The sequence below is a fragment of the Nyctibius grandis genome, chromosome 21 (genome assembly GCF_013368605.1).
Source record: "Nyctibius grandis isolate bNycGra1 chromosome 21, bNycGra1.pri, whole genome shotgun sequence".
Classification (NCBI taxonomy): domain Eukaryota; kingdom Metazoa; phylum Chordata; class Aves; order Nyctibiiformes; family Nyctibiidae; genus Nyctibius; species Nyctibius grandis.
The window spans coordinates 7,312,352-7,337,413 of NC_090678.1; the positions used below are offsets into that span (position 1 = coordinate 7,312,352).

General features: G+C 41.7%; 1 protein-coding gene across 10 annotated transcripts in view; it reads left to right on the top strand.

Annotated features, from left to right (window-relative positions):
* NTMT2 (N-terminal Xaa-Pro-Lys N-methyltransferase 2) overlaps window positions 1-25,062 on the top strand; it is a 111,539-nt gene that overhangs the window by 15,384 nt on the left and 71,093 nt on the right. For 7 of the 10 annotated variants that reach the window (XR_011049591.1, XR_011049593.1, XR_011049592.1 and 4 more), the window contains exons 3-6: window positions 1,788-2,182; window positions 9,599-9,774; window positions 15,324-15,573; window positions 20,617-20,715. Coding sequence is in view for 3 of the 10 variants with exons in the window: in XM_068416767.1 (XP_068272868.1) it covers window positions 1,939-2,182; window positions 9,599-9,774; window positions 15,324-15,573; window positions 18,036-18,310 (945 nt within the window). In the remaining 7 variants the exon portion in view is untranslated. Of the gene's footprint in view, window positions 1-1,787; window positions 2,183-9,598; window positions 9,775-15,323; window positions 15,574-18,035; window positions 19,731-20,616; window positions 20,716-22,977; window positions 23,664-25,062 lie in introns of those variants that run through there. The other 3 variants (XM_068416769.1, XM_068416767.1, XM_068416770.1) reach the window with 3 other exon arrangements.

Below are 25,062 nucleotides of genomic sequence, written 5' to 3' on the forward strand. Positions count from 1 at the left end.
GGCAATTGTAAGCTCTGCACTGGGCTGGTTCACAGTGCTAACCAGACAGAAAAAGCCAACTGATGTAGCAAGCTGAAATGGCTCAGCAGGGACCCCAACAATGGGAATGCGTGAGCAGGGAGGGGTGGGAGCGTAGAAACATATCTTCCAGTACTTAAGATTACCTTTGGCTGTCGTGGAACCCTCTCCAGCACACCTCTCTGACAGGACACACGTCTGCGTTATTGGTAAGGCCACTGTGTATTGCAGCTGTATGGCTCCCTCCTCCGCACTGCCATCCCAGGTGGCTGTTCCAGCCCCCATATTGGAGCATGTGACAAATTCCCTTGTGTCAGCTGTGGGCTGGATTGGGGAACTGATCCCACTTGAAAGAAAAATAAGTATATTTTTCTGAATAAGATTTATTCACTGATCTGTTCACCAACAAGTTTGCAGGATAGTGTAGACTGGAACAGCTGGGGGAGCAGCGTGCCAATGCGGTTAGGTGAGAATGAGTAGTACAGGATGGTACTTGGGGAAATGAGAAAGGCAGTAATACCCAGGGATGGTTTTGCCCCTAAATACTTTTAATAAGTAATATCAAAGCAGAGATACAGAGATTGACTGCTCCAAGGAAGCGAGTCATGTTGGAAAATATGCTTTAACTGATGCATTGCTAAATGCTGCTTAGCATCATCTGTAACCAAATTACTAGTGATTTTCCTTGGTGGAGGCTGGGTCTTCTTTGTTCTGCTCTCAGAAGCTTGATCAGATGTTTGTTGGGAGTTGCAGTACTGCTCAGGACATATGGCAGCCCTTTGGTATTGAAAACATCCAACTTTCTGATTGTGTTTTGCTGCGTTGTAGTGTGCTTACACTGCAGACAGCTGGAATAAACCTTATGGGCACAATGTGTGGAGGTCAGTGCAGTCAGTACAAAGCCCCCATCCCCTTGCTGGGTACCTTTGCAGCTCAGGAGGCTTGAAGCTGAACCACAACGAGTGCCTGAACTACCAAGGAGCAAACAAGGTTTTGAAGCAATACCTGTCTCTCCTTGGCCCTTGAGGGCCTGATCTTCCTCTGGGATGAGACATACTTATGATATCCAGCCCCCTTTAGCGGCTTAGCATTCTCCATCCTGGAAGCACTTCAGCTTCTCACCCTAATCCCCCTCTTCTAGAATTTTGCCCACTGTAGTGGCCTGAACCTCCTTCTCTTTTCCAGCCAATATATTTGTCGAAGTTTGTTAATGGGCAGTTTATCTCCTTTTGTTCATCTGTGTATTTTGTTAGCTAAAGCAAAAAGCTCTTACCCTTCCCTGGCTTTACCATTCCTGTGTTCCCAGACAGCCATTTCTTCCAACTGTCCTCTGTTGAAGAGGTAGTCTGTACCATTTAAACAGATTAAATGAACCCGGGCAGATTGTAATGCATAGAGAGTGCCTTGCCTTGCCATACACAGGGGCAAAGCAAGACGTTGAATCTGTTGCATTCTCTTTTCTTGCTCTAATCACAGTTTATTAGGACACACGGTTTGTGTAGAGGTATGTCCATATTCTGTCTTCTGGCCTTCCTCTTGGCTGCCCTGGATTGAAAAACAAATAGCAAGGGAGAGACAGAGAAACAAAATCACCCTGTGAGTTATAAAAGAGGGAGATGGGAGATCCTGGATAATAACTGAGTTCCTTTGAAGTGAAGGCTGAATAGATTAAGAAAAGTGTAATTGAATTAAGGCCACCCTTTTTTGGAGCAGATATACTTTTACCCTGGCTAAGCAATTTCCTGATTGAGTTTTTTATCACTTTCCAGCACCTGCTCATTTCAGAGGGTGACACTCCAGAGATTGCTCTGAGCCAGTGCCAACAGCCAGCATTTCTCACTCCCTTCTCGCCTGCCTCCGCCCCCTGCACTGCTCTAGGGGACACCCTGGTATAGAGTGACAGCACATTGCCACAATTTAATGACGCTGCCTCTGCCTCTTCGGAAGGACAGGTCCTCCAGAGAGCACCAGCCACAGCAACTGTCCACCCTTGCAAAAAACATCTTCATCATGGCGTATAAAGCAGCACATTTGGCCTTTAAGTCGCGCTGGCACAAGACAGATGAAGACCTCTGTCGGCACAGTATGTCCTTCGTCTTGCATAAGGCGATCCGAAATGACTTCTTTCAGAGTTACCTTTATCTGCTGGAAAAGCTTCCCCTGGGTGAGTAGCTGATGGGCAGAAGCGTCTGTGTGTGACTGTGCTCCGGAAAGACGTGTCATGTTAGATGGTAGAGTGCAGACACATTAATGACAATAAGTAGTAGTTTAGAGAAGCCTGGCTAGAGAGACTACAGTACTAGCTAAACCTTTCAGTACGCTCTCTCTCAGCTCCCTCTAATTCAGTACCCTGTTGTTTTACCTAAATATCCCACAGATTGTTAGAAGAGGAGCAAGGGAAAGACCACAAGAGTGAAAGAAAGTTTGGTTTCTGGCTGATGGTTCCTTTTTTTGTCACTGTTTAAGTAAAACATGCATTGACCTGTTTGGAACTTGGAAGGACGAATGCAAAACTAGCAGAGCTGACAGGCCTTACTTTCTGTTGCCTGATACCTGTTTTGTTGCCATTCAGTATGTCCTTAGCCTTGTCATTTGTATTGGTTTGGACAAGTGCTTGAAAGGTAATGGTTTAAAAATTTTTTTTCAAGAGTCTTTGTAATCCCGATCTCTGCAGCAGGCTGTCTAATCGCCTGTTATCTGGGAGGAAAATGCTTCCAAAATGTTTGTTTATAGCTAAATTTCAGTGAAAGCCTCTGGTACAGGATTCCAAGACATTTTTTTTTAGATGCAGAAAATGAATGTTCATTAATTATGAAAATTTGACCCTAAATAAGAAACAAAATATCCCCAGGACAATATAGCTAAAAAGTTGATTTGACTTGAGTCTGTATTACGTTAGCATGTCACTTTTTAAGCAGAATTATTCAGCCTCCACTAAATGTTAGTACTGTAGGAATTAAAGATGGAAAGGATGTGTCTGTGCCACCTGTTAAACTACTCTTCACAGTGAATTCTTGAGGGCTCCTTCCTAACTGAATGATCCATTTAGGCGACTGGATTATCTTACCTGATTCTGTGAAACTACACAGACCCCAGTGAGAATTCTGCTCAAGATGGTAGATTTCATGAGTCCTGTAAAGGGAAAAAGCATTTCCTTATTATCTTAGTATTTTGATGTGGATTTTCAAATGCAGCAATATCTGCAGCTGTTTAAAATGAAACATAGAAGATAAATACTATCCCTAGTGGTAGGTATCTGTGAACGATGGAAAGGAAGGAAAGATGGAAAGGAAGGAAAGTCAATTAAAGGTCGATGGAATCTCAAGAAGTCTGTAAAAATGTTATTCTTTCATTTGTTTTGAAAATAAACACCACATATTAGAAACTGAGCAGGATTTCCTAGAGTGTTAACTGTTAGTGTAAGTGCTAATAGATCATTTTAAGGCTAGAAGGTACCACTATGAACATCTAGCTTAGAATTTCATGTAAAAGTTCCTGCATCATGCTTGTAACTTATGACTGGGTCACAGTATATATTTATGAAGATAAAAATACCTTGGTTTAAGGGCTGCAAATGACTGAGAATCCATCAGTCCATCATTAAGCTGTTTCCAGGCCTAATTGCTTCACTCTTGTAAAACTATATTTTATTTCTTGTCTGAATTTTATTTGAAATTCCATTCCCAGCCAACAAGCTTTGTAAAAATGTTCCTATCAGACTAAAGATCCCCTCTGCCAGGCTTTTCATGACCTGAATCATTAAAACTTCACTAAAGAGCTGACAAGCTTATTGCCAGCCTATCCAAATTAGTTTCACTCCATGGAAAAGATACTGTGAGTCCAGCCTTCATGTGAGCATGCAGTATGTCTGTTACTCTATGGTTATTGTCAAGAGGTAAAAGTGTGCATAAGGACAGGTACTCTGGGGTAGCTTGTGTGCTGTGAATACACATCCAAGAAGCTTCACAGCATGCTAGGATGTCATGGTCTGGATGGGTGGACAATCAGACAGGTAAAAAGTGGTTGGGTGATTGGGCTCAGAAAGTCATGGTCAAATCTTGAGGTCAGTGAAGTACTGCAAGGGTCTGTCCTGGGACCTGTCCTGTTTAACATCTTTATCAATAACTTGGCGAAGGCGAAGGACTGCTTACTCATCACATTTACAGATTGCAGCCAACTGGCAGGACTTACCCACACATTCTAGGTTGGGACTGCCATCCAGAGGCACCTAAATAGGCTGGAAGAAAGAGACAGTGTTGAACCTAATGAAATTCAAATTCACTGAAATTCAAAGGCAAGTGCCAAGTCTTGTACCTGGAAAGGAAGAACCTTTGGCAACAACAACAGAGGCTGGGCAGTGGCTAGTTGGGGAGCAGCCCTGCTGATAGGGTTTTGGTAGACAGCAACTGAATGTGAACCAGCAGTGTGTCCTGGCAGCAAAGGCGGCCAACAGTATCCTGGGCTGTATTAACACAAGCATAGCTAGTTGATCGAGGGAAGTGATTATCCCCTTTTATGCAGCAGTCGTTAAACCATATGCGTGGAGTCTTGAACTCCCAGTGCAGGAAATGACATGGAGTGAGTTGGATGACCTCCAAGGTGGTGAGGAAACTGGAGCACATGCCTTATGAAGAGAGACTAAGGGAATGGGGCATGTTCAGCCAGAAGAGACAGCTTCAGGGAGACCAAATATCAGCTTGCCAGTACCTACAAGATGATCGTGAAGAAGATGGAGCTGAGCTCTGCAGAGTGGTGTGAGGCAGGAGGACAACAGACAGTGGCCATAAATGGCAACAAAAGAAGCTCAGACCGGCTATAAGGAAGAACTCTCCCTGTGAAGACAGTCAGGCATCGGAACAGGTTGCCCGGAAAGATTGTACAATTCTCCATTGCTGGAGGCTTTCAAAACCTATCATCTGACTAAAGTCCTGATGAACTTCATCTGACCTCATTTCTGTCCCTGCTTTGAGAAGAAGTTTGGGCTAGAGACCTCCTTAGGACCCTTCCAACCTGGATTATCCTGTGATCCAGTGCTCTCTGTGGTAGAGAGGACAGAATGTGGCAGGTCTGAACATCTCTGCAGAATGACATTTCCCAGTTCAGTTCAGAGTGGAACTGAGTAGAAATGAACTGACCTCCTCAAGCTTCAAGACTAGATCTAGATATCCCTGCGTAAACAGTACTAAACGACTAAAACAACACTATGACTGTGACCTAGCAGGGTAGTTAAGTGTGTGCTTAACCCTAGACATGAATAATAACACCGAAATCAAGCCTCACATTGAAACTTGCAGTGCTGCCCAGGGTCAGCAAGGTAGAAAGTTTGCTTCAAGCTATGCTAACTTCACACTCCCCCCACTCCATTGCTACGTTCAGTGGTGGAGCACTTTTAGGCATGTTTACGTATGAGCTGAGCATATCTGGTATCACAGCCTGTTAAGAGAAACATGTCACTTTTACAGACCAGGGTAACATTTGTAAATAAAAGACAAGAGTAACTTTAGGCCCTGATCGAACAATGTACTTAAATGTGTGTGAATGCCCTTAAGCCCAGTGGGCTTTAATGGAGCTACCCAGATGCTGGAAATTACGCGTGTGTGTACATGGGCTGTGGGACTCAGTGCCAGGGGTGAGATCTGCAGTGAAAATTCAGATTATCAGTCCGTAGAGACAGATATTCCCGTGTGTGAGGCACGTGTCTGTAAGTAAAATCTGCTTTGGGGGTGGGCTGATGTTCATCCTCTGTAAAACAGAATTTAAATGGTTCTCAAGCTACAATAGAGAGGTGAATTCTACCCTGCATCCAGATAACTATTTTTCAACTCATGCACAAAGCAGATGGTGCATTTAAAAGGGAATACTCAGCCAAACTGGAATTAGTTCAATATCTTGCAGAAAGCAGTTGGAGCCACAAAATAATGTTCACAAATAAAAACTTCAAAAAAATTACTTGCAACATTTACTTCTGCCAGGGAAATTTAGCTGAGTAAACCCTGCAACCAAAAACTGTAAGACAGTCTACTGCAGGTTGAGATTGCACCCAATCTTACATATTAAGTGGTCCCGTTTCACTAGAGATTTAGATGAGATGCACTGGGAAACAGAATTTTGAACAGATCCATAAGAAAATATTAGAGATAGTGTTTTGGACTTTGCAGGGCAGAAGGGCTTAGGTAGATACTCTCTGTCTAGTCCAGGGGTTGGCATTCAGCTGTAGGTCACCACTCTGCATCCAGACTGTATTTGCAGCGACTGAAAATTATTAATGTCTCATGACTGTGATGTGACCTTTAGGGAGCCGGTTCCTGTTCTCAGCCTGCTTTTGCAGTGGGTTTGTTTTAACCAGCTCCACTTGGGGGACTTGCCAGCAGATTCAGCTGAAAGACCAAGTATGCCATGAAAAAAGTTTCTTCTTACTTTACTAGAAACACATTTCTAACCTGAAACCTTAAAAGTCACCTGACTTAACACTGAAAACCTTGTCTGTGAAAGACAGATGTTCCCCCCCCACAATCTCTGAGAGACTTTCAGGCTCCATCATCCTATCCTGCCTATGCCCTACTTTACAAAGTTCATTGAAATCAGGCTGTGTATCTGTAACAGACCTCACAAGTATTTAATTTCCTGATGCACGAGAGAGATAGTCCCACATGGGTCATGGAAAGGGAGATGCCTCTGGCTAGACAGGTTCTATGATGCGGGGGAGGCCTGCTGGAGCAGAACTGCAACACTAACTGCCACCAAGGACATGCGTGCCTCCTCGCACTTCTCTTTTGGGGTAGATTTCTGCAAGCTGGCAAACCTCCCTCTCCCTCTGGTCCTGCTGCTGGAGCCTGCATGCCAGGCACAGCTGCGAGGCAGATCAGAGGTGAGGTTGATAGGCTGTGTCTGGAAAATTGGGTTGTGCATTGGGAGAGTTGGCAGTGTTGCAAATTCATGAGAGGGAGGAGTAACACTGAGGGAGCAAGAGGTGGAAATCATCTCTCTATAGATAGCACACTGCATGAATGAGACTGTGGGTCTGCAGGAGAAGACTTTGGGTATGGTGCCACCCTTTATGTTAGCCTGTGTCCTTGCATGTCCTCAGGTGGGAGACTTGCCTTAAAAGATCTTTGAAAAGTTTGATGCATAGAGAAGACCCTACGGATGCTAAGTCCATAGCTAGTTTCGGATGCCAGCACGTAAGACAGGGCTCTGGGGCCGCAGCTGGCCTGGGAGGAGCCGCAGTCAGATGGTATATGCATGCAAGTCCCGGCAGGCATTCTGCAAGCCTGATACTGGTTCTGAGTGAGAAATCTGAGAGCACACACTACAGATCTGATATCCTGAACAGCATATCGTCCCCATGTGTTGCCTCAGGTCAGGCTCATGTTTGGAGTAGAAGGACTGAATATTTGTTGTTCATGCTGCCAGCTGCCTGCAACACGCTGTCCTAGTGTGCAGACAGCCTGTAAATGTCTTTCCCTTCAATCTAGCAAAATGGGATAAATCACTGTCCCTTGCTAGGTCCATTAAACAAGCCCTAGAAATCATCACTGGACTCTTACATGGAATATCTTGCAAAACTAACATGCAGGGATTCAGTTCTGTTCACCAGACAGGCTGGCATCTGAAATGGAGAAAAAAGAGACAGAGAGAAGACAAGATGGTGCCACTCCCAGGGGAAGATGGAGGTCATTTACTGGAAGAATCACAGCCACTGATGGAGTCTTTTTCCCAGGCTCTGGGAGCTACCCTGGCCAAGTTGTGCTGGGGATTGGCTACTGCCCCCTTCCTATTAATTTCTTCAGCTAAATGGTTTCTTCTGAGTATGTGAATATAATCAGTGGAGTGTGTAAAACTCCCAGGTTTGACCCTTGCTGGGCTCAGTGCTTCTTGTGGTATAAATTTCTCAGGCATAACATAAATGTGTAATGGATTAAAGCTTTAATAGTATCCGTTCAGCAGTTGACTTAAGCAGGTGATGACAGGAGGGGCTGGTAATGCTGCTTTTGTTGGATGAAGGATATGCCGGGCATGCCGCTTATGTGTAACCCAATAGCACTATTCTATTCCGAGTGGTCCTTGGTGGTAATTATTCCCCATCCTACTTCCTTTGTCCCCCCCTCATTTGCCTCCAAAATGTCATTCTCCTGCTGAGGATGGGCAGGCACACACTTATCATTCCCTGCTGAGCTTGCTTGCCCTCAATAAATGCATTCCAGGCTTATATTCAGGGCCTCTGGCCTAGCTCTCCTCCTCTCCGTGGAGGGCATAATTCCTGTTCCCCAGCCGGCGTGAGCAAGGCATGGCCTGTTCAGACCCTTCCCAGCAGCGACCGGCAGTGCTCCCGTGGAAGTTTAAAGATGCAGCGACAAAGCACTGCTCCCTGGTCCTTCTGTGTACGCAGCCGGCAGGGAGCTCTCCCTTTCTGTTGTTATTAACCCGAAAGGTGTTTGCTGCTGGATCATTTCCAGTTCCTCGAGCACGCTGGGAATCTGCAGCAGAGCTGGTCTCAATGTGCTCACAAAGACTTGTTCCCAGTGTGACTCCATCCCTCCTTATTGCTTAGCTTTCACAGACAGGCTTGTAGTTGTGTTTTCCTTGGAAGGTCTGGCTGGGAATAGCTGTGTGTCGTACACACAGGGAAATGCCTGGACACCTGTATGTCTACATGAGATAGTAAGAGGTGCTGGTTTCCGAGCAAACTGTTTATAGCCTGCCTCAATCCAAACTTCTGAGCTGCAAAACATACCTACTTTTGATATGCCGATGCACATGGAGTATAGAAAAACCCAGGGTGCAGAGGATAGACCTCAGTTTTTTAAAGAACAGGGGAAAATAGCCCTTTACGCAACAAAGCTCACAGGTTTTAATAAAACAGCCTCAAACTTATGATTGCTGTATATTACCAGCAAAATAGCCAAGCAATGAAAAGAAACATCCAAGCCTCTGGCACACAGGAACTTCCCAGTATATCACCCACCGATTGTCTCGCTCCTTTATCTGACACATGAAAATTTAGGACTGTCTCTTCTAAATTGTGTCCTCCCCTGTATGCTCATTTAGGCCTGAGACTGCCATCTGCTCTTTGGTTCAGCTTACTTGCAGTGCCACAGACTGTACAGTATCACTAAAAATAAACCAGAGCAAGTCCCTCATTCATCCACTCTCTTCTTGGTGCACTCTCCGTGCAGCTGTCAGTGGCTAGAAAGCATATATGGAAATCTGCAGACCAGTTGGGTTTGTGATAGCAGAAATGATGACCCTGCATAGCAATAAATGCCGCCCACAGCTTTTCTGGGAGCAAATCAAACCCCTTGCTCTCTTTGGCATGCATGTTCATCTTTAAACCTGAAATTATTTTTCACTGACATGGAAACATACAGTGTGAAGGCACCGAATATACCCAAGGGGTGCTTCAGGGCTGTGCAGGATTAAAGCAAACACCTTTCCTTCCACCTTTGCTTTAGAAACAGAGGTTTAGTGATTTGAAGACTCAGCTTAAATTTATAGATACGCACCATTGTGCCTCCAGAGCAATAAACTAAACCAGAGATATCTGTCATTAACAATAAAATAGTGATTTATCTGCTTGCAGTGAAACTTTACGCTTTGACAAGTCAAGTTATCAATGGGGAGATGCAGTTCTACGCCAGGGCCAAACACTTCTACCGGGAGGTGCCAGCCACAGAAGAGGGCATGATGGGAGACTACATTGAGCTCTCCAATACAGACATTGAATCCTCCAGGGAGTTTCTCAGGAAGTTTGTTGGGGTGAGTCATTTAATCCCATCTTCTGCAAGAAACAGTGGTGATGTGTCACAAATGACATGCACTGTGCCCAGTCACATATATTTTAAATGGCACCATATGTCGTATTTGATATGCAGTCACAGGTCATAACTGCCTTTCATTAGGTCTAGTAATGTATTCTGTCAGGTCGTGCATCATCACAAATACACACTTTGCCTGGCATTATGTCCTTATTTACTTGTTCTGCATCCTTTTCTTATGCTCCAAAGGCACAAAGAGGACTGTGCAAGGAGTTCTTATAGCTGTGTTTGGATGGGAGATTAATTCTCAGTGCAGGACTGAGACCTTTCATGATAAAATCCTTGCTGGCTTCAGTGAGAGATTTGTCTGTTCAAATTTCTGCAGTCCATTTGGGAAAGTAGCTGAGACTAAATGCCAAGTTTCTGGTTTGCCTATTTATAGATGTTTCTGAGAATGCTGCAACAAAATCCAGCCCTCCCTCCATCCCCCCCCCCCCCCCCAAACATTAGGAGTATATAGAATAAGACACACATTAGGAAAAATATTTTTTTCTTGGACATTCCAGTGTCACTAGGGACCTTTGCAGGCAGATTTCTAAAGGGCTGTAAACGTCTTCAAAGGTCTGCTTTGACCTGAGATGGAAAGAGATGTCAAGTGGGATTTTAAAAGCACCTACAATAGCAATATCACTTTGGCACTTAGGTTTTCGAAAATCCTGTTGAAGCCTAAATGTGTCTTTGGGAATCTGCAAATCTTTAAAAGTGTGGCCTGATGGTTTTCTGACTGCCCTTCCCACTTCCCAGGGGAAAAGCCCACTAAATTAGCTCAACAACAGTATTAGATGCTAAAGAATCCGCAAAGCTACAAGAAACCAAATTTTGTAAGTTCTCCTGCTCACAAAATGGCTAGTTCTATATAATGCTATCATAGATCTTTCATTTTCTGCTCAAATGTACAAATTTGGGATAGCCAGATGACTTTTTTTAGTCTTAATGATCTACGGTGGAAAAAAAGCTCAACAGGTTAATTAGATGTTGTGTATAAAAAAAGAGCACGGTTTAAATGGATTGGGATGGAAAATGAGTGTGGCTTAACAACAGACAGAAATCCTGTACAGCAGTGAAGGGCAACTGATGGCAAAGTTTGCTGTACCTGATGGAGGGAGGCTTTTGGGGCAGTGAGCCAGCAAAACACAACTGAATGGCTACTTTTTTTATTAAGTCATTAGTATTAATGCTAATGCAAAAAGGCTTCACAACATTTCAAAGCCTTGCTGTATCAGGCTTTCTACTAACACAAAGTAAGAAAATACAAAGGAAGTTCAGCAAGGCAGCTGAACATGGTGGTAAAATGGCATTTTCAGAAAAAATGAAATGCAATCTATAAGCCTAAAGCCAGCTTAAGGCATATTCCTTAAATTTTACTTAAGTCTTGTTTTAAGGACATTTGTGGAATTCAAGTGGTGCATTAGCGTGTACTCAGGGGAAGATTTCACTCTTCCTAGATATCATATAGATTCAGTTTCCTGAACGGCAGGTTTACATCACACTGTTACACTTTCTCATCTCCAAGACCCAAAAAGGAAAGAAGTGCAATCGGTAGCAGAGTTTCACATGCCAAAGAGAAATCATACCCAATGCATCAGGTGTGATGACAGATACAAAATACTCCAGAGCAGAGTTCCTACTCCTATTATTAGCCAGGGATGGAAAGGATACTCTGAATGGGCAAGATCAAACAACAACAAAAAAGGAACAGAAAGGAATCTGCACGTTTTGCTAATTCTGATTTAGTTTGTTAAAGCCTGTCCTCTATTGAGATACAGTCAATTGGTTATGTAACTTATGGTTTATTTTCCTTTCTTACTACTGCAATTGGAATCCTATTCAATCAGATATAGCTATTTACTGGCTTTCTGTAGTAGTGACTTTACTGTAAAGCTAATTTGAGTTATGTCTTTCCAAGTTTATGGCTCTATATTTTTTTTTCCAATAAGGTGATCAAGACAGAAAAAAGTAATTTGCTTCACCCTAATATAAATTATTATTTCTTTTTTAAAAAGAAGTTTAACAAAGTCAGAAAATAGGAAAATTAGTTTCAGATCAACTTAACATATTTCACTTAATTTTTTTTTATTGTTTTGCCCTCTGAAAAACTTTTCCCTTTGTTTTCAAGATATAAGTCAGTTCCAAAATGAAAAATGCTGTTTAGAAATGAAAAGTTGACAAGCTATTTTTTTTCCTTGAAAGTCGTGAAAACGAAGTATCTTGACATTTTCAACATTCTTTCCCATGTTTTTTGGCTATAACTGTTCTCTAGATTTGAAATATCAATTTCACAGAGAGTTTTATTCTTCCAAAACTTTATTTTCTGGCAAAACTAGTGCTCTTTAAAAAACAGTTGCCCAGTTCCACTCAAATTACCCCTCTTGAGTTAGTTTGGCTGGTGTGGAAATGCCACACAGTGACATTTCCCTTACATGACTGATGTTGCATACCTTCATGTATGGCATTTCTTAGCATGATTCTTAGCACCACTGTAAACTGAGCTACAGATTTCTTTACCGTTGGAGAATTTATCTATCTTGCCTGGGCACATGGAAAGAATTACAGAAAGGACTAAGGACTTCACTTAGATTTTAGCCTGTCTCCTTCCCAGGCGAGTCAAACTGAGTTAAAAGTGCCACTGTGCTCAAGTTAAGAGGTTTTATGTGTGTGTGGGCAGAACTCAAACCAAGAGCAACATTACTTGAGCCAACAGTGCTGTACAGACAAGCTATAGGCTGTCTTAGGTACAGTCATACTTGAAGGGTTATCAACAGAGCTATAGAACTGCATATTTATGGCAATGTATTAATGCCAGTTAAAGCCTTGATGTCCACATAGACACTGTGTTTTCAAGTGCCTAATCCAGAGGTAATGTGTAAAAAAGGAAATAAAGAAAACAAAGAAACCATTAATTCAGGAACAGTTGTGAGCTATAGGTGTGTGAAATAATAGACAGAGATTATATTAACTTTACAGCTCCCTTTCTGCCTGAAATCCTTTCTCCCTTTCTTGCCCTCAGTTCACCTGCCTGATTGGTTACTTGCTGAATGAAAAGCTTCTTGAAAGTGATTTTTCTCCTGTTTGATCAGGAGGATGGAAGAGATGTTGTTGAAAACCTGATTTTTATTGTTTTTTAATTTAGAAAGAAAACTAGTGTGATTTTTATCTATTTCTTGAACTCTGATGGGTTTTTTTATTCTACATATCTATACTGCGTTCCTGCCCTTCCTGCTGTTCCCTGAAGTAGCAGCATCAGGAACGTATTCCACAGCTCTTTTATCCCTAAGGAAATCTGTGAGTGCCCTATTCAGCTTTACAGAAGAATTTTTGGATGTGTATGTGCCCTAAATGATAGTGATTCTGAGTAATGGGAAGCAAGTAATCAGAGGAGCAGTCAGTCTTAAATTTTGAAGCCTGTTCTGGCATAGAATTTTCACTTGTACTATTTTTTAAATAAGGAATCTGATTTTCAACTCAATTAGGCTTTTGGGAAAATTATTGCCTTCCAAAGAAAATGTTAATGCCCTGTCGAAACTCTGAGCGCTCCCAAACCGAAAATATATTAGCTGAACATGGAATTATGTCAACATTTTCATTACAAACGGAGCCGTGATGCTTCACGGTGCTTCTCAACTGACTGAGCAAAGTGTGGGGTCAAGCTTCATCTCAACAACATGATTATTCCCTTTCCTTCTTCTCGATGGCAAATGGAGATGTGTCATCAGTGGTCCTTGCCGTGACACATCATGGGAGGTTAATTCCCTGTTTTGAGTGAGGTACTGTGACTATAGGTTCACTGAAACACAAATGTCAAAGAAGTTGTGTGGCTTTTTGTCGAATTCTGTTAGTAGTTTTGATAAATTATTGTTTTCTCACCAGCTTTCTCAAAGATTTTTACTTAATCACATCAGTGTAGACCTGTATGTGTCTGCCAGTAAACAGCACGGAAATCCACCTTGTAAAGATCCAAGATGCAGTTCCTTCTCTTTTCATGAACAACTTGTTACAGCTTAGTCTGGTCCTCAGTAAAAGCCACATGCTCCTAAGTGCAGCCTGTGAATGAAGAATGGCTCACATTTTCTGGCTAACTACAAACGGGTAGTCTCCAGAGCTCAATAGGGTTGAAGGCTTGTGGACGCTTGCACACATCGGGAGATTAATCTTCTTAGGTATACAAATTGGGACCAGCAGCCCTGGAGACTGGTGAGAGCCTTTGAGGTCCTTGTGCTCTTTCTACAGTTACTCTATGTAACCAGATGCTCAGCTGGGCTATTCATAGTCGTATCATTGACGGTACTGTCCTTTGACCTTAATAATCTACTGAATTACCCACTGAGGCAAGGCCAAAAAAGCAGTGAGTTACATGATTTATGCTTGGTCATTACAGAAGGGGTCTCCCAATAAGCAGGAAGAGCAAGACTCTTCCTGGGCTTATTTCCTGTAAGAGCAGTGATGTTGCAGCAGGGGCTTTGGCCCATAGCTTTCACTTCAATGCTCAGTTCCAGGGGACAGGGAAAAGGTGTTTACATTTGCTTTTAATATATTTGTTTAACAGATAACTTTGGCCAGGGGAGCTCCAATCTCACAGTCAGTGCACGTACAGACTTAAAATTTCTGTTTTACAGAACAGCAGCCGGCTCTTGAGAGCCTTTTTATAGCTAGAATGGAAGCTTTAGGGGGGAAATACAGTTTTCATTATAAAGCTCCATTTACAGTGACTCATTATTTTCTCATAGACCTATCCTTTGTGCCATGTTTTTTCATGTCTGATCTCTGTCCAGAGATTATATTTATGAAGAAAAAAAGAATAGTTAAGCAAAATCTACTGATCATCTTTCTTGTCTCTCTGCCTAAAAAAGAAATTCTGTATATGCTCCAGTCCAAACTTTTTGAGTCAACGTAAGTTACCTACAACTCCAAGATCTTCATTCAAAGACAGCTTGTTTTGAAAACTGCGCTCTGATCTCAAGGCTGTGTATCTGCAGAGATGTCCATGGGCACCTTGGGAGTTCTGTGCTGCAGAAGTTACTTCTTGCATTCAGTATTTGGTATATGCTTACTTTTTTGTTAGGCTTTTGCAGGGCTCAGAATGAGGCCTAAAAACCATGTAGTTGGCTGTGAGGTATGAATACTTGACAGATGAAGTTGCAAGGACTTTGCGAACACCAGTAGATCTTCTGAGAAAGCTAGGAGCTTGTGAAAGATTATGTCTCTTCTTATACCAAGCAAAAACTTATTGTACAGCAATAACTATAGGGCTGCAATGAGGTAGTCCCATCAACAGCAGCCTGGGAACAGCAGCCCAGCTCGGCTCACGTATAGGTACCCAAAGCTGTATTGATACTGTCCTAGGTTCTTATCAATCATCTTGCAACAGCCCTGCACAAATAAGGAGACAAGACACTAGGCTTGGTGGACTAAAGGCCATAGCTGGTAACACGGTTGCTATGATCTTTCAGGTGGTGTTTTTCAGATTTCAAATGGTTTTCTTTTATCCCGCAGGGAGTGGGGAAAGCTGGCACCAACCGCGCCCTGGACTGCGGCTCTGGGATAGGTCGTATCAGCAAGCATGTCCTGTTACCAGTTTTCAAGAGCGTGGAACTGGTGGATATGATGGAGAATTTCCTGGCTGAGGTCCCGAACTACCTGCAGGACAAGGAGGACAGAGTAGAGATGTATTATTGCAAAAGCCTCCAGGAATTCACTCCAGCCCCGCAAAGATATGATGTCATCTGGATTCAGTGGGTTTCAGGTTAGTTCAGCGTGATTCATCCAACCCAGCATCTCAGAGAACTATACGACCTGTGCTAAAGTTTACGTTAAAAGAATGATGCGGCTGTAAAAGCAGGTTCTCAAATCTTTGGGACTGCTTCCTAAAATTTCACAAGAGACTTCAGAGAGTTCTCCACAGCCACATGCACAGTGTGTACAAACCAAGCTGGTTTTTTTCAGGTCACGTACTGGAAGAAGGCACATGTTCTTGGAGAGTAGCCTGCATGCTAAGGTGCAGCTGAGGAGTAGGCCTTATATATGGGTTTTCTTGAGCAAGAATCCTCCTCCTTAGTTGCCAGTGCTGCAGATAGATACACGGGGTTGGCCTCACCTGTGAGCAGGGATTTTTGAATCTGATGATTATCCAGACTTGGGGGTATTTCAGGAAACAATCTGAAAAACCTCTAGTGAAATCACCAATACCTATAAACCAGATCATGTCTTATACATGCAGTGATGCAAAAAAAAAAAAAAAATTTTCTTAATTTTTTCTAGAAAACCAGCTGTGGTGCCTAACTATCCCTCCAGAAAGAAGGTTTCTCCTAATCTATGAACCTAAGTGTCCAGGGTGCAGTTTCAGCTGACAGAAGTCATTATTCTAAAGCACAAGAGGAGGCCTGAACAACTCCTTCTCTGGATGCAGTTTCTTGCTAGGCAAAAAGAGAGATAAAGGTAGAGAGATTAGCACAGGAGATGGTTTTATTCAGGAACACTTATTTGTCCTCTGCACATAGTCTTAAAAAGTAATGAAACTGGGCTTCTTAGAACAGATCTTCATAGCTTTACAAGCAAATTGCTTCAGAACAGTATCATTTTCCTTTGTATTTTTGCTCTTCTTGAATAATCAGTCATTGCACTAAATGTGGCTTCTGCCTCATCTTTTGAGCAAATCCGAGTCAATATGAGACTTAAGACTTGTCTGAGGCTGTGCTGATCAGCTATGTGGCTGCTAATGAATGGAGCATATGCCTTTTCTTTAGCACAGACACAGATCTGAATCTCCTTCCTCCATCAATTTCAACGATATATGTAGTGATCTTAAGTATTAATCAAACTTCTACCCCTGTCTTGAATTTGGCTGAAATATGCCAACAAGCTCAACGCTTTTTGGTGGAGCGAGGGCAGGACTGTCTGGTAGAGAGCAACACTCTGAAGATCTCATTTTCTTGGGAAACTAGGCTAAAAGCTAAATTCAAAGAACATTAAGTTCCAAATTAGGTGGTCAAAAGCTTCAATGAATCTTGATTTGTCTTATGTATGCATAAGTATATGAGCCCAGGCTGTTATTTCATGAAAAAATAAAAGTGCAAGTTTACATTTCATAAAGAAATTACCATTTCCCTTCAACTTGAAAGGTATTCAGCTTTAGGCTTTGGGGCTTTTTTTGGGGGGGAGTGATTAAAAAAACATGACATACTATGTCAAAATGTGGTTTTGAAATGACAGCTTCCATTCATAAAAGTTTAAATCTTCCATCAAGAAAACTAAATATTTTGACTAGAAAATACAAACAATGATTTTTTTCAAGTTTTTTCATTCAGTTTCTAACCACCTGTCCTTGTTAATTCATTTTAGATGTTTCACATGTGAGAGTTCTCATTTTGCTCTTCTCTGAGCCCTGCATTACTAATCTCAACATAACAGAAGTACTGATCTTTGAGAAGGAAGGATAAAAACCACAATCTCAATAACATATTGAAAAAAGTACTAGCTTTAAATGTATATGGTATACGCAGAAATCACAACAGTTTAGGGTAATATAAAGAGTTTATTTGGCAGGTTGGAAGGTCTTGCGTCCCTCACTTCATCTTTAATCCAGAACTCCTTTGATGGGTACATAATATTATGCAAACTTATAGAGATTTGCAGCATTAAAAGACAGAAGGAACTGTTAGAATATCTAGTTTGACCTACTCTATATCACAAGCTGTAATATTCATTCCTTTACCCTTGTACTTGAGCCAGTAGTTTGTGTTCAATTAAAACAAAGTCAGTCAACCACGCTTGATTTGAGGACTTCAAGAGGTGGTAAACACCACTTCTGTTGGTAGTTTCCAATGGGTAATTACTTACACTGTTAAACAGTTGTCACTTATTTCCAATATGAATTTGTTTGGCTCCAGCTTCCTGCCACTGATTCATATTATGACTTTAACCACCAGATTAAAGAACCCTTCAGCACCCAGTATTTTCTCCGTATTCTCGTTGACTTCTGTCCGCATCTGTTGCTCCTACTAATATGGATCCTAAAGACTGATTTGAGTTTGTAACTGTTGATCTCATTGATTTTCCCAAGATTTCATAATTGAATCTGGCAGGACTAGAACTTCTCCTGCAACAAATATGGTATGGCCGCTCAGGTCAAGGCACCATTCTGATGTGTATAGGAGGAGTCTGTTTGAATGGTTAATAGTGATCTATTTTCCATCTTTTCATCTGTAGGATATCTGACAGATAAAGATCTCCTGGAGTTTCTTATCCGGTGCCAGAATGGCTTGAAGGATAACGGTGTTATTATTCTCAAGGACAATGTAGCCAGGGAGGGCTGTATCCTGGATTGTCTGGATAGTAGTGTGATCCGAGACCTGAACATCCTCCACAGCCTCATTGAAATGAGTGGACTCACCATCCTACGAGAGGAGAGGCAGGAGGGATTCCCCGAGCAATGTGTCCCTGTCTGGATGCTGGCCATGCAGAAAGGCCCTGGCCATTCCTGATTGCATAGTGGGACTGCAAAGACTGGACTATGGATGAACCGCAGGACTGGGAAGGAGAAAAGCATCTACTAGAATAGTCCTAACCATGCACTGCTACTACTACAACTCTAGGGCAGCAACTCCTAAAGGATTGGGAGAGAATTACAATTGAGCGAGCGTCTCCAGGGAACAGTCTGCTTCTAAATCCTGCCTGCTTCATCATTCTCTCCATTTTAAAAGCCTTTCTAACATCTTCTTGTCAGACCTCTCTTTCATTACCGAGTCAAAACTGGACAAAACTCAACTAATAGAAAATAATGAGGTCTGAAGTTTCTGTAGTGGCTAATACATTTTGGAGTGTTCTGTATGAGTGGTTAACAAATAAGCCTGGTTTTTACTGTGGCACTTAAATCTTCTTGGAATTTAAGAAGGATCTGTCAGATCACTGAAGCAGGAAATTCAAATCACTTCTGGAAAACCTAACCCAAATTTTGACTGTCATCACTATCTGTACTTTAAAATATTTAAACAAAAAATGTAAGGAAAGTTTTATCCATTTGTTGGCATCAGCAATGCAGTTTATTTATTTTTTTGCATTTCTGTCAGTTTGGACAATAAGACAACCTGGTTAATTTTCCATTTTTAGGAACTACTCTATCTTCCTGTTGTTTCTGTCGTAGAACAACAGTGGTGCATAAGGGGTTTCGCACTCCAGGGGAAAACTTAGATGACAAATATATGCATGTTTGCATTGAAATTTTGTGAAAAGGTTGCCCCACAAATTACATTCTGGAAAATATTTTTTCAAAATGTTCACAGTGGAAACCACTTGAAAGCATCTCTTTATTATTCATACCACTGTAAATTTCTTTCTTTCCCACATTCAGAACAAGTCTGGCACCATATGCAGAGCTAATGGGATTTCATGGGGTGTTAATAGTAAGACTGTAAGAAGAACTAATACAGTATTGTATTAATTAACAACTGTACAAAACTGCAGAGGGTGTTAGTGTAACCCAAAAGCATCTATGATTTATATTCAAACAGCAGCTGTATAAGCCTGTATATGAAAATACTAACACACATACCATCTCCTTAAGGCTCACAGAAATTACACATTGAGCTTCTTGGCCCCTTCATATACGCACAGATATAGTGCTGTGGGAGGACAGAAGTTCATTTTGAAGAAAAAATCAGAATTTGAAATTCTGCTTCATTCTGAATGAGGACAAAAAGGGATAATTTTGAAATTCTTTATGAAGGAAAACCACACAACCACAGACTTTTTCAAGTTGATTAAAATTTTTCATTCAGACAAAATCAAATGTTTCTTTTGAATTTGACTTTTTAAATAGTTTGCACTTAAAATATTAAATGCAGTAAAAACCAAATTAAATATGGCTTGTTAAAAATTTTAGAAATAAATGATAACGATACAATGGACTGTTCTGACTCTGTCAGAATTTTTATCGTGTTTTGTTCCCCTGAAATGCAATTCTGGCAAAACTTCCTAGACTTTTAAAGAGTTGCATAATGACAAACCTCCATGTTGTGATGGAAAAGAGTTCTATAAAACATCCTCCACATGACTGTAGGCACAATTGTCTGTGTCAAATATTGTCATCTGTGTTAGATTAACTCACATAGAAGCCTGAAGATGACGAGATCAGGGAACCTCTCAGCTGGATTTTAGTACTCTCTGCCATCCTTTGATAACAAATCTCCAGTTTTGGTTTTATTTGCATAACTCATCTTCTCTAGCAATATGGTTGCATATGTTGAGAGTTTCCAGTTTATGGCAGAGGGCTTCCTGCCATCAAATCTTATCCAGTAATTGTTCTCTTAATGTGCCATTGCTAATTGTAGCATTAAGGAAAACAACCCTGGTGATTTGGTGAATATTCTGGCGTGTCATATAACCTAGAAACCTATGCTTCCCATGACACAGATGCTTCTGGAATGTTTTGGCTAATTCTTCCATTCTAATCAACTGGTAATGGACATAAATTTAGTAGGTAAAACATTGTTAAAACCCCTAGGTGAACACTTACTTACATTCTGGAATTGTCCCCAGAAATATGTGCTTCAAATTCCCTTTAAGCCACTACAATGCTTTCATTCTGCCGAGGCTGCTAAAAGCTGGTGTGGTCTTTGTGTGTGTATGAGTATGTGTAGATACCTGAAGGAAACCCAGTCATTTGTTTTACAGGAAAGAGGCATCAGTCCTACAGTTAGTAACACTGGTTAGCAATAACAGGAGAATATTTAAAAGGCCTTTACGTGAATTACAAATTAATTTGTCCTTCACCATTTTTTCTTCCAACCAGAGACATCTGCCATGCTGCAGAATACTTGGGGACTGCTGGAGATCTGCATACAATCGTGTCTGTGTCAGGCATATCTGAATGGTGTTGGTCGCTACAATGGTGAGAGAACAGCATTGTGGAAATAGGGAAATAAACAATTTTATGCAAATCTAAACAGCTGCTGCATCTCACAGGGCAGAATATATCAGCTGTTCACCAGAGTGGGTGCAGTTCAGTAATGAGAGACATGGTTCCAAAATGGAAATAGAATATAAAGTGGTTTAGGATGAAAGGTAGAATATAAAGGACTGGTATTGTTATCAGTGAAATACATTTTTCAAGGTAAAAATGTTCGTCCCGTATTTTGTACATCTTTCCTATTTGAATTTCCAGAATACATATACATAAACATATAATGAAAATTGGTTCCCTTAACTATGTGAGAACAGAGACAAGTAAAATCTTAATTTACTAGAAAAACCCATATTTCATGGTTTCCACATTCCTGGAAATTAATGTTTCATGGCTATGTTGCTTCCACAGTAAAATATTAAAGCTTTTCTGGGGACACAATGAACCTCAAGAGTAAAGAAACACAAGCCCTCCAGGGGCTTAAATGCATGAGATTGCTGCAGACTGAATAATATTTTGGTTTCCTCCTTTTCCAAGGATTATTTGAATTCAAGAACTCCCAGTCAACCAGTGTAGGCCACTCTTAAATGTTCATGAATTTGGGTAAGGGCCACTCTTGGCTTAAAAGTCAGGGCTCTCTGGACTTTACCATAGTATATAATAACGAATCACAAATTTCAAACAGAAGGTCTTGCTTAGAAATCATCTGTGTATCATTGCTCTTTGGTGTTCAAAAAGTGGATAATCAATTCAGTTGCTCTGCCTCAACTTTCAGGTTATTTAAACCATGCATTTAAAGAAGTCTTTAGCTCATCAGATTGCAGTGGGAGTTTGAATCCCATTTGTTTGGTGCTCATTTAAGACTTGTTCCTGATCTCAATATTACTAGAAATTTAGTCCAAGATCAAGACCCTGGCTGAGGCAAGGTTCACAGAACATTCAGGGTCCTTCAAGCTCAAGGCCTCATTCACCACCGACAGGTAATTAGTGAAATACCCAGTTAGTCCTTCAATCAGATGTTTCTCCCAGGCAACCACTACTCAAGGAAACACTTAGCCAAAGTGTAGTAAAGCCCACTTCTGCCATGTCACCGCCAAACCTCTTGGTAATGCTTGGTTTCCCCATATCAGGTCCAGTACTTCTATTTTGTGTGACTGAAGGCCAAGTATTGTCTTTATTATATGAATGTGAGGTTCCTTGCGAAAGAGATCCTCCAGCCCTGACAGTAGCCCCCAAATGCTACTGCAACCCAAACAAAATGTAAGGAAGCAATTATTACAGGAGTCTGAACAGCGATCCCAACTGTGCAGCTCCAGCAACCATCAAAGCTCAAGCTGTTCATGTTCCAAAGGCAGCTCAGACATTACAAATGTCCTTTCATTTCTAATTGGAAGAGAGAACCATCATTTTGAAACATATCACTGAATGGATGTTCTAAAATATTTTGTTTCAGAAATACTGAAATGATCATATAAAATATTTTTAGTTTGACTTTCTTGTTTGGATGTTTATATAATCTAGTCTAAACTTACATGTTATGTGAGATGATAATATATATTATATAGTATTGTAATAGTTTAAGTGAAACGTTGGTTTCCTACAGAATATGCTAATAAAATCAGTACATTCCCTGCCCCCAAATTCAGTGAAACAAGTCAGCAATTTCCAGAGGAAACATTTCAAGAGGAACAGTCCTCTCAAAAAGTATTTGCCCAAGCTCTTTTTCTTCCAAACGTATCCCATCCATTTAGGCAGCTTGCAGCGTGCCTGGTCTAGGGAGCAGCCACCTTAGGCTCTTCGACGGGCAAGAAGAAGAAGAAACTGGCACCTCCAGAGCAATTCAGACCACCTCAGAGCTGAACTGGCTTGAAACAAGAGAGTGTCCCCTCTCCCTGGTGGTTGGACAGTGGGAATGGAAGTGCATCCTTGTTATAACCAATTCAGCATAGAATCATAGAATGGTTTGGGTTGGAAGGGACCTTAAAGATCATCTAGTTCCCATCTTCATTGTTACTGTCAAACAGAAGTGCAGCGTGATCTGAGGAGCTGTGACTGTCAAAACCAGAAAATGGCATGAACTTGGATAACCAAACACTCATTAAAAAGCAAAGTCATGGTACCGAGCACTACGTTAATGGGAGCAGTATATCACTGCATAATGACAACTGACCAAAGCTTTGCCAGTTATTTCACTGAGTGCCCTGGGTACCTTTATGCCATTCACTTGTTTTTTCCATTCTCTTAATCCAGGCTCCCCAGAGCGTTTACAATGGCATATCAGACAGTAGGCCTGTCCAGCGGAACTTGACTGTTATGTGTGATTAAAACCAGTTGTGTTGCATCCCATCCCTCTTCTCTTCCTTTGATGCTTCCTCCAACTTGCCAAGAAAATCCCTCCTCCACTTGCCAAAAATGATTTGTTCTCATCACCACATCTCACTGAAGTAAAACAGATTACCCTTGATTTTAAGAGGAGGTAGTTCTGTTTATCTGAGAGCAATAACAACGCGCTGTATTTCAAACATACAGGTTAATACCTGTCTCTTTGAATTTATATCAAGTAGCCACTCCCAGACCTTTGTACCAAACAGAGCTCACTTTCTCATCGTTACCATAAATGACAATACTTGTATGACATTATACATCCCTAGATCTTGAAGCATGTATTCTCATTGTGTTCGGGATAAGGAAACTGAGGCACAGAAGGGTGATCTGGGCCGCATTGCAGCTTTACCTAAATGGTAGCTGTGAGTGATTAACACCTCCACAAATCAGGCCACTACAGGAACTACAGAGTGTTTTGCAGGCAGACATAAACCTATTCTGATAGTGCTCAGAGCAGATTGAAACAGCATGGTTGTGGTTAGCCAGCTTATTAGGCCATCCTCATATGTCCTGCAAAGAGAGGGCTCAGGCTGAACGTTGTGCTCATGAACATGAACAGCTTCTGTTCCTTTCGAAGCACTGGAAGAACAACCTGGTGTATGCCTGCAGCAAAAATAAAGACAGAAAATCAGTGGAATGTCTCTCTTCCCTGTATCTCTCTTCCAAAAATGTTGAATTTACAGGCATTTCAATCTGTTGTGGTATTTTCAGGCTCCTGAGACTAAGGTTTTTAGAGGCATTTGAAGATGCAGAAGTCCTGTAAGTGCACTGTGGCTTAGCAGATACCTGTTGGTGTCTTTAGATGCCTGTAAGTCTGAAGATCTGGCTTGTAGGAACCTCAGCTTCACACAAGACTACATTTTCAGAACTATCTAGGAGACCAGATTGGAAAGCATTTAAGTGCCTGTCAGTGGAGGTAGGCGTCTAGAGGGATTTCTAAAGCATTTGGCCAATTCAAAGTTTAGCATCAGCATGTCTTTGAAAACCCCTCAGGGAGATGTAGGCATGTTAGGTACAAATAATCTCACTTGATTTGAGACACCTAAATATAGATGTCTCATCTAAGATAATTGTCTAGGCTCCCTTTGCAGTCGGTGGAGAAAAACTGGCCCATGCAGGAGACATCCATGGCAGGCCCATGCATTCATCCCGTTCTAGATGGATGTAGTAAAGATCCAAGCAATAGCAAAGTCCTTCTGAAAACTCCATTCAACTGCACCACTTTACAGTGAGTTGAACTGATTTGTAGGGACATTATGCCTGATTGTTCCCCTCTCCCTAACCTCTGACAATGCCCCGTGAATGTAAAATCCTGATTCAGAGACTGTGTCTTCCAGATCTGTAGCAGAGATTCCTAAACAGTGTCACACATGCTACAAGTTCTGCCGAGCCTCTACAAAGTGGTAAGCACATTCTGAGCAGCCTTCTGTGTGCACATGCAGCCTGACACTGCTGGGAGCAGCTTCAGTTCCTGCTGCCACTGCTGCTGGGGCAATACTCCAGTGTGGAAATCCTCCCATATTCCTTAATAACAGAATAACAAACATACAGCATCGTCAACTCCAGAAAGTCAAAAATCACAGATCTAGCTTCAAAATCTTTGTTTGGAAGATTTCTCTCTGTGTGTACGCACATGGTTAACGGTTTTACAGATGTATATGCATACACGTGGAATATACGCAGTTTGTATTGGCCAAGGTGACCTGTGGTCCTTGGAATATGTGTGTCTTGCCAGCTTTTCATAAGGCATCTGCTGCAGTGGAACAGAGGCCATTATGTAATCTGGATCCCGAGCCACACAACAAAATGGTCCAGCACCATTTGCCAAGGCAACTGTTGCTGGATCAGCACTGGATGTCATGTGCTCAACCTGGCTCCATCCCAGGACTCCATGGCAGGATCCCTTGGGTGACACCTGGCATGTCTCACTTCTGAAACACACTCAGATCT